Genomic DNA, 18,763 nt, shown 5'->3' with positions numbered 1-18,763 from the left:
CAATAAAGAAAATCACAGATTCTCATGAGAACACTACTGTCTAAACCTTATTTCTTAATTTTTTTTACAATTATAACAACCTTCTCTACAATCACCATTTGTAGCTTGTACCATTTGTAGTTGACAGAAATGTACAGCTCTGGAAAAAAATGAGACCACTTAACCTCTGGAATATAATCAAGAGGAATATATATGATCACAGCCATCAAACCAAGCTGAACTGCTTGAATTTTTGTAGCAGGAGTGGCATAAATTTATCCAAAAGCAGTGGGTAAGACTGGTGGAGGAGAACATGCCAAGATGCATGAAAACTGTGTCAAACATATACCTATAAATAGCAACATCAGAGAAACTGATTCAGAACCTGAATTGGCTCCTATTTTTTTTTTCTAGAGCAGTACGCTGTCACAAAGCAGCTTTACAGAAATGTGATCACATGACAGAGAATCAGGCAAAACATTAAACATACAATACACAGAGGCAAGGAAAAACTCCCTCAGAGCTAGAGGAGGAAGAAACCTTGGAAGGAACGAAGGTTCACATTTAGGGGGGGACCAACCTTCCACTGGTCAGACAACTTTTAAATGAATGTAAAAAAGTCATTATACATCAACTTATATCTAATGTATTTAGATGAATTGCAACACCAGCAATGGAAGCAGTTAGAATATTTCTAGCTAAAGTTCATATATACTTGGATGTGATCAGTAGAAAGTGAGCAATCAGTCTGAGGCAAGTGGCAAAAACTGGACAATGGGCAGCTGATCTGTAGTGGGTGACGAGGGAAGGCTGGCATCCAAAATTTTTCTTCAGTCTGGCTGGCCAGCAGACAGGTGAACCTGATTTTTGTGCATAAAGATGCTATAAATTAACATTTGATGTACCTCTACATCAGCACTATTTAGTAGTTCGTTGTTCCTACCAGGAACAGCACACGCTTTTGACTCAAGTTCTTTTATAAACACGCATCTCAACGATGTGTCCGCCCTATGATAAATCACTGCTTTATGGTAGCATATAGAATTAGACGGATCCTTACTCTTTCTTTTTGTCATCTCCGTCTCCTCCTGCCAAGTTGTCCACAGCGATAGCCAAGAAGACATTTAGGAGGATGTCTGAGAGACAGTAGTTAAGGTCTTTCCATAAACAGAAAGGTGGAGAGAGTTACGCAGTCAGGTATATATTCACTATACACTGACATGCCAAAAGTCATGGGACAGTAAAAGTATTGTGTAGTATGACAGACCCTACCAGACTACACTGTCTACTCTAGGTGGTAATACTTTTATGACATATTACTGGTACACATGGTAAACTGTAAATTGAGGAATGTTAAATGTCCAGTCTGTCACCTACTGACAGGTCTCTATTAAACTTGCTAGGAGCACACTGGCCACTGTTCAAGCTCACAACCTCACAGACAAGATGTGGGCACCCCAAGCCACCCCAGAGGTAAAATTTTATGATCAATTTGCATAATGCTATCCCATGATGTTTGGCATGTCGTTATAATGTCTTACGCACACCACAATTTGTGTGTAAAATAATATTTTAGCATTTTGTGTAGCAAAAAAAAAACAGTTTGTTCAACAAATGTGTAAATAAAGCTGTAGAGAGCTCTGTTTATGATTAATTTCTGTATTATGAATCATTTGTTCATTGATTTTACTACACATATACATATCCAGACTGCATTAAATCAGTATCATGGGAGAACGTCAATTTACCCTAACATCAATATATGAAAACAATAAGGACATTTTCACTGCTTGCATTCTGTGTGAAAGGATACAGTTACCACAGATGAAGAGAATGACAAAATACAGACATACAATCATGCCAGGGAACACAGGGCCTCCATACGCCATGATCCCATCATACATCACCATGTTCCAGTCCTCACCTGTCAGGATCTGTACACAAAGCGTTTACACGGTTACTCACTCTGTTCTGATTTTTAAATATACAAATATTCAACTTTTTAAATGATAGTTGTATTAAAATACATGCACATATCGTCGCTGTCCAATGAAAACAATCTACAATCTACAAAACAGCAATTTTACAGGAGAGAGAAAAAAACCTTGTAAACTTTCAATGGAAGTCAATGTAAAAGTGATTATTTCAGGTCATTTTTATGTATTTCTATTGGTCCACTCATCAAGACATTTTGGCAGGGACAGTAAATGACAGTTTGTCTGTTCAAATTATGTAGTAAACTAAAAATCAACAAAAATGGAGACATTTTGTTTATTGGACAGCCCAGATATGAATGTGTTATATGTATTTGGCAATTTTTTTGTGGTTTCTAACCAACAGCCCTCTAAAAAGGACTTCTAAATCAGCTGTGTTTAAAAGAGGGAAGGACCACGAGTGAGAAACAATGGGCCAATGAATTATCGGCTATTCTCTGACCTGGAAGCATGTGAGGAGCGCCTGGGGGAAAGCGTCAAAGGTGCTCCGTTTGGTCTGCGTCTCGTCAAAGTTAAATTTGCCACCAAAGAGCTGCATGCCCAGCAGAGCGAAGATGATGAGGAAGAGGAAAAGCAACAGCAGCAGAGATGCAATGGATTTCATAGAGTTCAGCAGAGATGCCACCAGATTAGACAACGCCGTCCAATGCCTGTGAGAAGAGGTGAGACAAGGATCATACAAACACAAAAGACACCAAAGAATTACAAGGCATGTTTGATTTCCCTGCAATGTCAATGAAAAAAAAACATACAATACAATAATAAGACACTGAATCCACATTCAAAGCTACTTTTTACATCAAACACAGTGGTAGGTTCTTTTGTGTTCTGACAGGAGGCTGCGTACCGGGTGACTTTGAAGATCCTAAGCAGGCGAACACAGCGCAGCACAGAAATGCCGAGAGGTGGCATGATTTCCATTTCTACCAGCACAGTCTCCAGGATGCCTCCACACACCACGAAGCAGTCAAAGCGGTTGAAAAAAGCTACAAAGTAGACCTGCAGTCCCAGACTGTACATCTTCAGCAACATTTCCACCGTGAAGAGAGACAGAAGCACCTTGTTGGCAATTTCTACACAGAGAGAGAAAGAAAAAAAGATATAGAGACAATGAAAACAGGGATTATTTTTTTAATTAGGCAAAAAAAAAGAACAAAAAGCATGTTAGACCTTCTGGTGTGAATAAATCTCATGAATCCAAGATGTACATACACTGACATGCCAAAAGTCACAGGATAGCAGTATTTTAATTGATGGTAAATTGTTACATCATGTCTACACCTGTATATCAGTTGTCAGGTGTTGCCAAGTGTTATCTTGGTAAAGTGAGACTGAAGACTGGCAAGAATGCTCAATGCAAGATTATAAAATGAGTAAAATGTGGTCGATTATAGTATTGCAATTTTGGAAATTATTTATTTAGAAATGTAATTTACCCTAATCTAGAGCTGGGCGATATGTCTTAAAAAAAATCTTCGATTTGTAAAAAAAAAAAATCCAATTTTCGATTTAAATCAAAATAAATATGATTTAAAAAAATAGTTAAAAACAAATTTTTTTTATTTTATTTTTCACTTAAATATCCCCTTTTGTGGTTAAAGTGCAACCAGAAACAAGCAAAGGTACAAGTTTAGGTACTGACACAATGCAACCTTTAAACTTAAAAAATAAATAAATAAACCCACCCTCAAAAAACAAATAGAAAATATAGCCGCAAGCGGCAATCATCGGGTTCAAGCACCAACTTGCACAATGGTGCCTACTGGAGCATTGAATGGTGATGTGTAAGAAGGTCTAATATGATTGGAGATGCCCTGTCACATTTAGAAATTATCAAGTTTTTCACCTGTTATTAATGTTCAGCAGAGGCCTTTCAACCTGATCAGTGCTTAAATTCACATGTAAATCTAGTGAACTTTGTAGGATATTCATTAAGTGAGTTAGAACTAGTCAAAAGGTGTCTACATGTTATTGGTATTGATCAGGTGGCTTCAACCAGAATGTTCACAAAGTGGTATTCAGATTGACCTTTGAACCTTTGCAGAACAAGCTGAAATGTTTGACCAAACAAGTTTAAATTAACACAAAGGAGTGACTGTTCTGATATGACATGTAATTACGAAGTTATTATAAATCTAGTTCTGAATTAAATGGCGCTTCATCAAGCACCAACTAGCACAATGGTGCCTACTAGAGCATAGGATGGTGATGTGTAAGAAGGTCTAACACAATTGGAGACATTCTGTCACATTTAGAAATGATCAAAAGTCTTTCACCTGTTATTAATGTTGAGAAGAGGCACAAAGGAGTGAATGTTCTGATATGACATGTAATGTCAAGTTATTCTTAATCTAGTTCTGTATTAAATGGCGCTTCATCAGAGTGATATTGTACAGAGGTCTTTAACATTGTGAGATTACAGCAAATACTGCAGAGTTACAGCAATTTAGGTTAGAAATTCCAAGGACGCACAGATTGCTTGATGCCTGGAGAGTATTGTATGTGAAATTTTCACAAATGTTTTTAATGAACATTTACCTAGAGACTCTACAGTGTGCAGCAAGACTGAAATGGAGGTGATAGGCCAAATATCCAGAGAGTAGTTTCAATATAGCTATTGTCAAACAATTAGCAATTATGAATGAACAAAGCACTTTTTAAACATAGTTGTATTGAGAAATTTGTCAGAGCCACTGTACTAAATATGGCAAAAACAATTAGATGTCAAAATAGTACAGCATGATTGACATATACTCGTTTTTTTGGAACAGCGCCCCCCAGTGGGCGGATTGTTTCAGCACTTTGCAGGTCACTACAGTGTCTCCACCTGAACATAACTGCCAAATATCATGCAGATTGGGCAACATTCAGCCTGCCAAAATGTCTGCTGAATGCTGATTGGCTGATGGTGTTCAGCCATGTTGATTGATTAAGTTGCCCTTTGAACATCCTTTAGAGGCTGTATGATAGATTCTGCATGCAAAGTTTCAACTTGCTAGGTTGCACGGTTGCTGAGAAACAGTGCTCCAAATTTACCTCTTGAAGTGAATGGGGCATATATCCGGAAGGACTAATTTGCATATGGCGGCCATATTGTTTACATATTTCAACTTTTTCTTAATGAATATTGAAGCGCATGCTCTCACGAGTGTTTTGATACCAAACATGCCAGGATTGGTCAAAATTCCTAGGACTAGTTTGCAAAAGTAGGTTTTGCATATTATGCAAATTAGCAAAAAATCTTTTTTGCTAATTTGCAAAATTTTGAATGTAGGTTTTGAATGTAGGTCTTATGGTTTTTGAGTTATTGAGAAAATTGTGAAAAATGAATTTCCTTGTTTATAGCGCCACCACTTGACCAATCGGTGCCATTTTTGTTGTCCACCGAGATGCACTGATCCTACATCTACCTACCAGGTTTCATTTCTCTATGACTTACGGTTTAGGCTGCACAACTGTTTTTTCAGGAGAAAAAGAATAATAATAATAAGAAGAAGAAGAAGAAGAAAAATCTTAGCAAAAACAATAGGGTTCTACGCACCTTCGGTGCTTGAACCCTAAAAAATAAAATAGTGCCCTTTTTGATAAAACTTACAAAATAGAAAACAAGTACAATTTAATAGGCTATTAAGTAAAGAATTTTCGCCATTGGGCTTGAATTGCAAAACAAAGCTTTTAAATAAGTACCAGTGTTCTATAAAATGAGATGATCTTTTCTCATGAATATGCAAAAAATCATAAACTGTAGTTTAGATGGTGAGCTAGTGCTGCTGCGTTCATTCCTTTGGGAGCAGCACTTCTCCCACTTCGCTGCATGCTTCTGTTTAACGTGAATAGATAATAGATTTGTTGTGCTGCTTCGTTTACAAGCAATCGGTTTAAACACGCCTTACAGCGAGGACCTGTTTGGTCCACGTCCGACGGCGCAAAACCGAACCAACTCCAGATCACGGACCTTCTGAGTTTTTGGGCACAAGTTCCGCCGTCATCATTACTACCTACAATGGACAATGCAGTAGGTGGTAATGATAATGATCGTGACTGGTAGCTTCCATAGTCGCACCTTCAGGAAGAAATTACATACACATTCAATGCACGAGATCCCACATGCATATCACACAGGTTCATGCAGTGTGCACCCATTAGCTTTCATGGCAAAAGTGTTGCATATGTGGCATGGCAGTGTGTATGAACTCCTGATTCCTGTTGAAGATAATCGGAGTGAATAATCAGAGTTAATAGAGACTAATATACACACCCTGTACGTCAGTGAGCCACTCTGGCTGGTTGTAGTGCTCTGATGCGCTCAGTGCTGTGTTGAGAAAGACCAGGATCAGCACTACCCAATAAAACGTCACAGATTTCACCGCTTTTCGACACGTCCGTCGAACCCCGCGGTTCCAGCGACGCAAAGTGCGGCTATGGACACAAACAAACACGTGTGTTAAAACACACTGATTAATTAAAAAAATAAGGCACAAACAAAATCAAATATTCTAATTATGTTTTGAGTTGAGAAGACTTAAAGACTAAAAAAAGAGTAGCAGACTTAGAAGCATGAAACTTGTAAATGTTAATGAGGTCAACAGCTAATAAGTATCTATGTTATATATAATGTAAGAGTGAAATGTGTTCATTTATTTTAATGCGGATTTGGAAATCTTTTCACATCTATTCAGAATAATAATTTCCTCTAATCTTTCTTGATCTTACCCTACTATATATTGGAGCTAGCATGTTAGGCCTTTCATGGTTTATTGTCCCAAAAGTATATAATAACATACTGAGTCAGATTTTATAATATGTCTCTAATAACTGTGTAGTTACATATTAACAATCCATGTAATAACAGTGTAACTATGGGTGAAGTATGCATTGTTACAGATCAATTACAGTTGTACATGTAATGTTACACATGTGGAAAAAAAGGAAATTTGAACAATGACTGTTAGTGTTCAAAAACAATGACAGTCCAAATCACATACCACACAAAAGCTGTTGAAGAATTATAAATGTATACACAACTTATTCCATACACATTATTACATGTGAAAATTCATACACACTATGCCCTATTAAACACAATTGAGGCTGATGTACAATCGGTAACAATGCATAATTCGCCAGTAGTTACACTGTTATTACATGGATTGTTAATGAGTAACTACACAGTTATTAGAAACAAAATTATAAAGTGGGACCACATACTGTCATTTTAAGACAATGTACGGCACTGATGTAAAAATAGCATTACATACAATTACAGAAAGAGCAATACATGTTGTTTTATTATGAATACAGACAATAGAATTTAAACAAAAAACTATTTAAATAACATACATAATCTTCTAAAATAAGAGGCAATATAGACTACAATCAGGTACAATGAACAATCCATGTACATACATAATATAATTCTCATGACAGGCCTTTAAGATAATTTTTTTCTACTACTAGCAGGGGTTTGTGTCTCCCAGACTTATACTTACCAGCAAGCGATTTTCATAATGCGAGCGCTGAGGACAATTAAAAGGAAAACATGCAACAGAACACAGAAACAATGAGATCAAGGACAAACACAAGACACAACTCCCAGTAAAATGTGCACGCTACTAAAGTGAACTTAATGGAAATAATGAGAAACTGCAGCATGACGACCAGCAAGGCAAAGAATACTACTACTCTACTAAGACCTTAACTTTATAACTGACCCTTCAATAAACCTTTCCCTTTGTGTGAATTAGATGCCCAATATCCCAAGAGGGGTTTAAAGAAAGTGAAAGAAGTGAAATTTTGCTTTTTTCAAAGAATGAATCAATAAGACGGAAGAAGAGCCGGCCTTTTTGTTTGCTACATAAACTAGAATCAAATATACTTGGCCCACACCTGCATTTACATTGTTGCACCCATAGCTGACACAGAACTGCCAATGCAAATATGACTCTCTACAGCAAATAAACATGAATATATATTTTACATAATATTATATTATATTATAACATATTATAACATAATATAACATAATATTATAATTTTTTTATTGTATTGAGCCACCGCCTCTTTTTGAACTGCTGATGATGCAGCATTGCCAAATAGCATCACAGTGCACTTGGAGGAAAGCACAGCGACTCGGTTCCAATACATCAGCTCACAGACACCATTTGCTGATCGACATCACCCTTTGGACCCACCCAGAGAGAGCAAGGCCAATTGTGCTCTCTCAGAACTCCGGTGGCAGATGGTAAGGATCTAACCAGCGATCTCCTGATCATAATGGCAGCACATAGCCCGCTGAACAACTTAATGGTGATCACCCAAAATCCTGACCTCACCAATGCTCTTGTTGCTTAATGTAAAGATCAAGTTAAGCTATTTTTTAATACCCATGATTTCACAAGTAACAATAAACAACCAGGTATCCTGATACTTTTGTCCACATAGTGTATCCTTCTGTAACAACATGGATCACAGATTTAAGAGACGTCTCACTTTTGAACTATGATTTGTTGTCTTTGGCCTCAGTCTTTACCCTGTTATTGTTAGTAGGTTGCTGATAGATCACAATAGTATGTATACTGATAAATGTAGCCTAAAAAACAGTAGCCCATTGTCAGTTGTTTTTACCTTGTTGTAAGGTAATTGGTGCTCTGCTCCAAAATATTACGAATAAATAAAAATACAAAGGGTAGGACTTAGTAAAGGGTCAGCAGTGACTAATACCTTATATCTTATATCATGCTCAAAAATTAAATGGGTGTGTGTACATGAATGTGTGTATATTTATTACCAGCAAGCAGCACAACAGTCAGTGTGTTCTTCCTCTATATTTTCTGTGTTCTCAGAAGCTGTTTCACTAGCTGGAAGACTTGCTACAGACAGGGAAAAAGAGAGGGAGAGACAGAGAAAAAGAGACAAAGTGACAAAAAGAGACACACAGCACAGAGACATGGTGAGAACGACTGAAGAAAAGACCAAGAGGGACACTCCCGTTTCCAATGGCAGCAGCACACTTGCATAGCAAAAAAAAAAAAAAAAGCAATCAATCTGAAACAGGGTCAAGCCATTTACTGCGAATCAAATAGAGTGTGAGGCCCAGATGTGATTTTGTACAATTAAAGGAAACAAAGTCAAGGAGTGCTATATTTAGCAGACAGGCAGAGCTGCCGGCTGGCACAGCTCCCTAGGATTGGCCGTACCGTGAGTTTCGTTGGAGTGGCTGAACCAGCCAAACTTTCCTCGTTTTTTATCAGCCAGGTCACGCAGGGTCACACCTGAAGGGGGAGAGCAGAAAATGAGCGTTAGTAAAAAGTGCTCAAGAAAGGTCATGATATATGTATAAAAGCTGTCTGTAAGTAAATGAAAATGATATGATACACTGTTGTTGCATTGGCAACTATTATAAGACAAAAGGTTAGAACTGTTGTCTATAAAAAAAACTACAGTTATTTTAGTTATAATTACAGTACTTTCAAATTATTTTATGGATTTTTTTATATTTAAATTTGATAGAATATATTCATATATCAATCAGCCATAACTTTAACACCACCTACATAATTTACACTCATTTTATCAGCTACACTGACCATATAGGAGCACTTTGCAGTTACAAATCTGTTTCTCTGCATAGTTTTTTTTTTACTCCTTTCATTCTGTTCTTTAATGATCATAATAATACAGTTATGATTTGGGTGGTGGGTCATTCTCAGCACTGCAGTGACACTGGAATGGTTGTGATTAGCGTATTAGTGTGTGTTGTTCTACTACACATCTAGTGTATCAAAGGAAGCAGTGCTGCTGGAGTTTTTAAACACTGTATCCTCTCACTGCCACTCTATTGCACATTCCTATCTAGCTGGTCTGCCATGTAGATGTAAAGTCAGTGACTTAAGTTCTGAATCTGTTGCTCCACAGTTTGTGTTGGTCACCGTCTAGTCCTTCATCAGTGGTCATACATTACTAACATACCACTATCATGCCAGTGTCTCTACCACCCATATAATACCTGATGTATGGTGGTTCTATGGGTCCTGGCCATGTTGTACATACTAATCTGGCCTGCAATGGATTGACTGTGTGGTAATCACACTTGTCTCTCATTTTGAATTAATAAGATGCGTTGCATGGCTCAAAATGCTCTTAATTTTCTTAATTAATCATGGGTGTCTTCTGGGAGTAACATAAATTAAACCAATCAGCGTGTCACTTGCCATTCCCTTTAAGAGACTGTTGTGCTCTGACTTTGGCGGATTGGTATTTTAAAGGCGCAGCACTTTAGGCGCAGCACACAAAGAAAACTGACCTGCTCTTTCACATTGTGAAGGTGTGCAAAAACACCTGCGCTGCTGTGTGTCTGTGTGTCTAATGAGCGGGAGTGCATGAGTGTTGAGCATGTGCAGGACACCCCACAGTAGGAATGAACATCTGATGGGTGACTGGAGTCAGTCAGTGGCACACCTGTGTTTTTTTTCACCAAGATAGCAATACACCAGAAATTTTCCAAACACACCTCATTTACAGATCACCACACCCATCGGTGTAGATATATTCACAAGCTCTGCTTGGCACAGGGTGTGAAAATAGACAGTTGACGGGTTGTAAGATAGCAATGAGCATAGGGCCCTCAAAATTAGAAACAGGTTTGTTTTTGTTTTTTTTTTACAGTTTTTACATCTATGGTAGCCCAGGTTTAGCCTTGCTAGACTAGGTTTAAGCCATGCTAGGCTATGCTCTGCTATGCTACAGTGAGTTGATATGCTGCTATAATCCAAAAGCAGAAAATCAGTATGTTTTATTCTGAGGGAAGATAACAGGGTGGTAAACAGATACAAATGCAGAAACTGCACTCAGTGAGTCGAAAAACTCACGTCTGTTTCCGTCCTCGTCATACTCATCGATGTCCTCGGCCTGTGTGATCCAGTCCATGTAACCGCACAGATCTTCCTCCAGCTGCTGCTTCTCTCTCAGCTTCTGGAAGTCTCCTCGTGCTTTAGCCTTCTCTCTCTCCTTAGAGAATTCACTGCGCATACAAACAAACCCACACGCAAATATGTCACAGAGAATGTGCTCACACACATCGCAAAGCAAACACATAACCGAGAATGCACAACAGCACACACACACATGGCTTGTTAGACAGCCAGTCGAGCAAACACACATGGGCACAGACTTGTCCTCAATTTGGCACTTAGAGCATGACCTGGTTGGAAAGGGACAGACTCAGCAGTTCAGATATTTGAGCATTTGGACAAAGATAAAACAATGATCGGGCCATGGAACTCCTACATTCATGGACGCAAGCAATGGCCAAACACTTAGTGAATAACATCAGCAAAGAAAAAGCTACATACATAAAGTTCTAAAACAATGTTAATCTTTTTTTTATCTAAACAGCAATTCTAACATTAGCTGTACTGATGGACTTCATTATTATTAGGATAACTACGTAATATAAGAGTGATTTTAAATTACAGTTCTCACTAAACAAATACATACTTTTTTTTTACTGGTAGAAAAAAGCAAAAAAGCATCAAACAGCACAATTTAAATCTTTTAAATATGCAAACTAATGAAACTAATGAACCTTATATAATTTTTAATGAGTAAAAAGCTCCTTCATCATCCTTATGAGCAGTTTTTATATTAAACAATGTGCAAAAACAACCTCTTAATATGTCAATAAAGAAAACGTGCAAAAAGCAAAAAAAAAAAAAAGACAGAAGTTCTTCACTGATTTTTGACAAAAACACAAGCCTATCTTCTGCCAGCTTCTATATGTATAGATGTACAATCTCAATTAAATAATATTAGAATATCTTCAAGATGGTTTGGGGTGAGCTGGACCGCAGAGTGAAGGCAAAGGGGCAACAAGTGCTAAAAAACTCTGGGAACTCCTTCCTTCAAGGCTGTTGGAAAACCTTTTCAGGTGACTACCTCTTGAAGCTCATTGAGAGAATGATGCCAAGAGTGTGCAAAGAAGAATCAGAGCAAAGGGTGGCTATTTTAAAGAAACTAGAATATAAAACGTTTTCATTTATTTCACCTTTTTTTGTTAAGTACATAAAACTCCACGTGTGCTCATTCATAGTTTTGATGCCTTCAGTGAGAATCCACAATGTAAATGGTCATGAAAATAAAGAAAATGCATTGAAAAAAAAGAGAAGGTGTGTCCAAACTTTTGGCCTGTACTGTATATATAAAATGTAAATTAGCAAAAATATGTTGGTAAACCTACCCACTCAACACACCCAACACAAGGTTGAGCACGAAGAAAGATCCGAAGATGACCAGACTCACAAAGTACACCCAAGGCAGCTCAAAACCTATAGCATCATTCATCTGCACAATGAAAGATACACACACACACACACACACACACAGAAAATGACTCAGGTGAAAAAGAAATCAATCAGAGGTACAACAGAGCAAGATTAATGTGGCGTTAGGAGCAAGGGCGCAGGAGTAATTTAGAAACTTGGGTGGTGGTGGTGGTGGGGGGGTTAGGTGGCTGCTTCAATAAACGAACAAATTACAGTGTGACTAGCTAAATGCTAGGCACAGTAATAAACAATTTAGCTGTGCTGACAGCAGTAAGCCTACTGGAGTAATAGCTGCTGGACTGAAAACAGCATTAAAGTTCACAGCATTTCCTCTTGAATTATTCAGAATATTTATCTGAACCTGACACAGCAGCTCCCGGAAGTATTGAGTGTTTTATTTAGTGTTTTTCTTCGCTTTAATCATTTAAATCATTTGTTTTTAAATATTGCATTATTTGTGTCTTAGAATTTACAATGGTTTCTGTTGTAACTTAACTCTTTTGGACTTTATATCTACCAGTAAACGTGCTTGCAGCACCATGATAGCATTATGCAATAATAATGGCTCTGAATTATAGCATTTGTATTTTTTTTTTTTCATTTTAATCTATTTTTTAATAATATATTTTGCAGCTAGGTTTGTGCCAAGTCTCTGAGTTATGTCTGCAGTTTTCTTTACTACTATCTATAATTGTCATTTTACTTTATCTGCAGAATTTAATTTAATTACACTGGGAATTTCCAAAGTCCATGCATTTCCTACTGCATCCTACTATAGTTAATCATAGCTAAATTTTGCAAATTAAATGCATTATCTGTTTTTAAATATTATTTGTACAAACAAGCAAAATAAATGCAAGCAAAAGAAGTGTGTGAATGGCCAAATCATATATTTCTGACATACACCAGTCCCTACACACATGGTTATGAGTCTTGCTGAAAGATTGGCATATTAATTGTCAAGATATTCCTTAAAAATATGTTTTTAAACTAAGAACAGTATATTTCAATCTTAGAAAGATGAAAGCTATTTACCCAGTACAAGACATCGGTCCAGCCCTCCATAGTAATGCACTGGAATACCGTCAGCATAGCAAAGAAGAAGTTATCAAAGTTGGTGATGCCACCGTTCGGCCCGTCCCACCTGCCCCTGCACTCTGAACCATTAATTATGCACTGACGTCCATGACCAGCAAACGCACAAGGCACTGGTTCATCATCTGAATAGTCATCTGAGAGAGAGACGGAGAGAAAGAGAGAGAGAGAGAGAGAGAGAGAGAGAGAGGAGTGAGCCATGTTTTACATGAATATCTCAAACTAACCCTACTACTACTTTATAATATAATAAATTATATTAATTAATTATATTAATTATATTAATTTTATATTAAAAATTATAATAATATTCAGCATTTTCATTATATAATAATATCCAACTCTAACAGACCTCATCAATAATGTTAATTAACTAGCAAACATGTACAACTGTATATATGTGTTTGAGTGTGTAAATAATAGTGTGCATGCAGTAACCTGTGCCAAGATAGTAGCATGTTTTATGCATGCGGCCAATAAACAGCTCCAGGCCGATTATAGCGTAGATGATAATGACAAACAGGACCAGCAGAGAGATATGCAACAGAGGAACCATCGCTTTCATGATGGAATTCAGCACAATCTGCAAACCTACACAAACAGATACACATTAATTCAACACACTGTTTAGAATAGTGCCAAAAATCATGGCTTAAGAACATCACCTAATTTAACACATCAAAATGATTTGTCTGTTATCACATATACAGCTCTGGAAAATAAGAGACCAATTAATAATGATGAGTTGCTTTTATTTTACCAAATTGAAAACCTCTGGAATATAACTAAATATATTGGAATAAAGTGGAATAAAGTTATACAAAAGCAGTGTGTAAGAGGGGTGGAGGAAAACATGCCAATATGCATGAAAACTGTGATTAAAAAACAGGGTTATTCCACCAAATATTGATTTCTGAATTCTTAAAACTTAATAAATATGAACTTGTTTTCTTTGCATTATTTGAGGTCTGAAAGCTTTGCATCTTTTTTGTTATTTTAGCCATTTCTCATTTTCTGCAAATAAATGCTCTAAATGAAAATATTTTCATTTGAAATTTGAGAGAAATGATGTCTGTAGTTTATAGAATAAAACAAAAATAAAGTTAATTTTAAAGTAAAATTTACTCAAACATACCTAAAAATAGCAAAATCAGAGAAACTGATTCAGAAATTGAAGTTGTTTCTTAATCATTTTTTCCAGAGCTGCATATTATTTTAAGTTTTTTTTTACCCTAATCGTCCTGATCTTCTGATTTACTGTACAACAATAAGACCTCAGGCTCAAATTCATGTGAAGACATTAAACAAATCCCGAGGCTGGAATTACTATGATTCAAGCTTAGTCATGACACTGCAGTACAGCAACTGAATGAGACAGAAGCACCCCAAGGGCACCAAACACTGGTGCCGTTGGCAAACCACTGCATAATTACTGTCAAGGTCAATTGGCCTTTAACTTAGCACATACTTTGCACATTAATAGCCCAAAATTACCTCCCGTGCTCTGATAAGAGGCAAAGAATTGCCCTCTTATAAAGAATTAGATGCTATTAAGCCACTGATTGAACTAGATTTCTTTTTTATATAAGCCATTAACGTCTAATGATTTATGATCTACTTACAGAATATAAAAATAATTCATGCTCTGCAGTTCACATTTACAAAAAAAAAAAGACAAACAGAAAGACATGCACAGACTCACTGGGCACTCCTGAAACGAGCCTAAGAGGTCGTAACACTCTAAAGGCTCTGAGGGCTTTCACGTCCAGGCCTCCAGGTTTCCCTGGCATGTGGTGTGTTTCACCGCCATGCTTATGGGTCATCGTCTCCAGTACCACGCTGAACAACCTACAATGCACACAAAAACACATATATAAACAGTTCATAACCTACTACCTTCTATATACACCTACAGACATAGCATACACTGACTACACTGTATATGCTACTGCATTATCCCACTTTACCACAAACACATATTTTACATCAATGGAAAAGGACCACCACAGATAAATAACAAAAAAAAGACCAACTGCTGTAGTTGACACTATAAAGACACCTTTAAGCTTGAATAGGTTCTATTGTTTACTGTCACAAGAAACAAAAAACACAAGAAAGATTTAACTGTTAAGCATGGTGGTGGTTGCAACATTAGCTGGGGCTGTTCTGCTAACAGTGTCAGTCCTGTCGCTTGCCACAGATTCTAGTTCTCATGCTAAAGACTCTTTTTCCCAAAATGCACCTGTGCTCTACCCTCCGGACATGCTGGATCACGTCACTCTTTGGCTTTTCAGTTTACCTGACTGTTCCTATTATCATTTCCTGTGTCCCCTTGTTTAAATACCCCTCTGTTTCTGTTCCACGTAGCCACGTTTTTACCCTACATTCCCAGATTTCTACTCCACGTTTCCTTTGTTATTTTGCTACTTTGTTACCGACCCTGACTACTCTTTTGCCTTGCCCTTATGTCTCTGTTTTGGATCACCCGTGTATGACCTTTTTTGCTACATTAAAAAACCTGGAAAGAATGATGAAGAAATTGGGATACCTCAGAATTCTTCAGCATAACCTCAAACCAACATCTTGACAGTTAAATTTGGGAAATATTGAATGTTCAATTAGGACAATGACCAAAAACAATCAAAAGTGTTCATGGAATGGTTAAAGCAGGCTAACAAGCTTTTGGAAGTCCAGTGCTTAAATATCCAACCACAAGCAACAAATGATCAAGGCAAAATTTGATAAGGGACATTTACCCAAATATAGGCTGTGCAGGGTGTATAGTTTGCCCTGTCTATTTAACTCTGGCCCTGTGTTGCTGAAAAATATATAATAAATATATGAAATAATTAAATAAAATAATTTATATAAAATGTGACATCAAATTCTTATTTAGACTGACCAAATGTGCATTCTATTAAAAGAGTGCAGAAGATAGCATAAAGGTAGCATACAAATAACTGTGCTAAGTTATTAATCATATTTGGATATCTGTTTTTATCATCTGTATGAATCTGTTTATGTGGTGTAATGTGATTTAACCATTTCGAAACCTGCATCCATTACAATGGACATGTATTTTCTTATTTTTTTCAAATGTTTTGTTGCACACAACACTAATTAAGACCTGTTGTTAATCAGAATAGACTAAAAACAAGCCAATGAAACAATAGCTCAGCCCTGCCCACTGCACTGGAAAAAATCCCAACACTAGAGCCAAAGAGGCAAATTAAAAGAGCTCATTTTTCTAATTGTGTGTGATTTCGAACACTTTTTTTATATTTTAGTATATTTTAATGTTGTAGGGACGGCTTGTGAACAAAAAGGTCAATATCAAATCTAAAATAAAAATGTTAAGCAAAGTCTTCCAATCCAATAGACATAAAAACAGTTACTTATTTTAGCTAAATGGAATTAATGTTCATATAGATATATATAACACATAATTATGGTCCGACAGGGTTAATACTTTCTCCATATTGCCCACCACTAATATAAATGCACCTACATGCCATGTGTATTTGGTAAATCAGCCACTAAGTTTATGTACAAGGTAATAAACTAATAAACTAAAAACACAAATTTTGTTATAGTGGTGATACTTCATCACAATCTGAAGCTTTCTAAGTTCAGTTCAGCTGAATTTGGCTTGTGTAGCATTGTTTCCAATAGAAAGCAGCTTTACAGAGCCCAGGGCTCAGGCACTAATGAGCTGAGAATGGCAGTGAGGAAGCAGAGCTCACTGCGTTGCCATGAGGAAGCAGCCTGACTGACTCTCAGTGCTCGCCTGTTTGCCCCATTAGTAAATCAAACCCTGAGTTCTCTCAAACTGAGTTCACTCAGTGTTTAACCATCACGACATCCAGAATGAATCCAGTGCTGCTCTACATACATACTGTGCATCTCTACATGACGAGCGTTTCACCATCACAGAATTTGTTAAGCTTTTTATCATATCGTATTGTAACGAATATATCACCATTTCTTTTTAACATATCGAGATATAAGTATTTACTCATTTTACATTGGTCTGTCCTGATATATGTGCTTTTCTGGAACCAAAAGTGTTTATTTTATGGTATTGCTTAAAGAACCATTTAAAGCACCTTTATTATTAAGAGTGTATGCCATGGATGACACATTATTTTGACAGAAATGATAAGAATGTACCTATATTAGGACACACAACTAGCATGATTTATTTGAATACTCTTGCCCATTTATCTAGAACAGTACAAACAACCACCAAAAGTACTAATGAGGCACTGGCTATAAAATATATATAACTGATACCAACACTAATCCCACACACACGCGAAAGTACACACACCCAAACCCACACATAGTAGCAAAACTGACAGAACAGCCAAGTCTGTCTAGGTCAGATTAAGAGACAAATAGGGACAGAAGAGGAAAAGAAGTAGAGTGAAAGGGTGAGTGAGAGAGGGAGAGAGAGAGAGAGAGAGAGAGAGGATTGACCAGATAATCCAGGAGTGAAAGAGCGAGTGAAAGGGGAGAGATATGGAGGAGATGTGGCGAGGGGGAGGAGAAAGAGCACATAAGCAGGGGAAGGTAATGGCAGGACAAAAAAAGAACAGAGGTGAGGGAATAACCATGATTACACATAAAAGTGACTGCAGGGTATCGTACCATCTGAACAGAATAAATTATAAGAAGGAAAATTAACATACAGGCGAATAGCACCTAAATGCACAAAGACATGCAGAGAGAGGAAGGTCATTTAGACAAAGTACCCCACAATTACGATGACGAAATCCAGCAGGTTCCAGCCGTTGCGGATGTAGGAGCTGGGGTGCATGACCAGTCCGTAGGCCAGAATCTTCAGGAAGGTCTCTATGGTGAAGATGATCAGAAACACATACTCTACTTGCTCCTGTGGACACAAGGAAAAGAAGAGGCCAGAATCAACAACACTGAACACACTGAATAACAAATGTATGGGTTCAAAATATCATTTTGAACCCATATATCACTGTAAGAAATGTGATATATTGTGATTGTTTAAATACAATTTAAGGTAGACTGACACAGTATAAAAGTACACTATCATATTTATAAAATCGGAGTAATAAAAACGTTTACTTTTTAGAACAGTTGATCTAACGATACAGTACAACATGGCTGTCTAGTGGGCGGGGTTTACACAACAAACAATGAGCTATTATCTGCCCTGAATCTTTTCATATAAACTAATAATTCTAAAATTCAATACTGTGTTTTTGAAAATTTAAACTGTATTTTAAAAATAAAAATCCTTTTATTTTTCCAAAAATTGTCAGTGCGCCTTATGGATGAATTTTAGCGAGTATACTGGGGAAAATCTGGAAAACTAAGCTTCCTGTAAATAAATAAAAG

General features: G+C 37.0%; 1 protein-coding gene across 2 annotated transcripts in view; it reads right to left on the bottom strand.

Annotated features, from left to right (window-relative positions):
• Window positions 1–18,763, bottom strand: part of cacna1fb (calcium channel, voltage-dependent, L type, alpha 1F subunit) — a 66,768-nt gene that overhangs the window by 26,730 nt on the left and 21,275 nt on the right. For both annotated transcript variants that reach the window (XM_015600898.3, XM_049485967.1), the window contains exons 4-17: window positions 18,142–18,281; window positions 15,090–15,235; window positions 13,826–13,978; window positions 13,328–13,524; window positions 12,208–12,311; window positions 10,841–10,992; window positions 9,170–9,244; window positions 8,761–8,842; window positions 7,463–7,489; window positions 6,232–6,392; window positions 2,821–3,046; window positions 2,416–2,623; window positions 1,793–1,913; window positions 1,040–1,115 (exon numbers count right to left, since the gene is read on the bottom strand). In XM_015600898.3, the coding sequence (XP_015456384.2) occupies window positions 1,040–1,115; window positions 1,793–1,913; window positions 2,416–2,623; window positions 2,821–3,046; window positions 6,232–6,392; window positions 7,463–7,489; window positions 8,761–8,842; window positions 9,170–9,244; window positions 10,841–10,992; window positions 12,208–12,311; window positions 13,328–13,524; window positions 13,826–13,978; window positions 15,090–15,235; window positions 18,142–18,281 (1,868 nt within the window). The remainder of the gene's footprint in view (window positions 1–1,039; window positions 1,116–1,792; window positions 1,914–2,415; window positions 2,624–2,820; window positions 3,047–6,231; window positions 6,393–7,462; window positions 7,490–8,760; window positions 8,843–9,169; window positions 9,245–10,840; window positions 10,993–12,207; window positions 12,312–13,327; window positions 13,525–13,825; window positions 13,979–15,089; window positions 15,236–18,141; window positions 18,282–18,763) is intronic.

This window comes from Astyanax mexicanus, chromosome 12 (genome assembly GCF_023375975.1).
Source record: "Astyanax mexicanus isolate ESR-SI-001 chromosome 12, AstMex3_surface, whole genome shotgun sequence".
In the NCBI taxonomy this organism is placed as follows: Eukaryota; Metazoa; Chordata; class Actinopteri; order Characiformes; family Acestrorhamphidae; genus Astyanax; species Astyanax mexicanus.
Note: the sequence above shows the minus strand (reverse complement) of the source record. Positions and strands in the feature narration are given on the sequence as shown.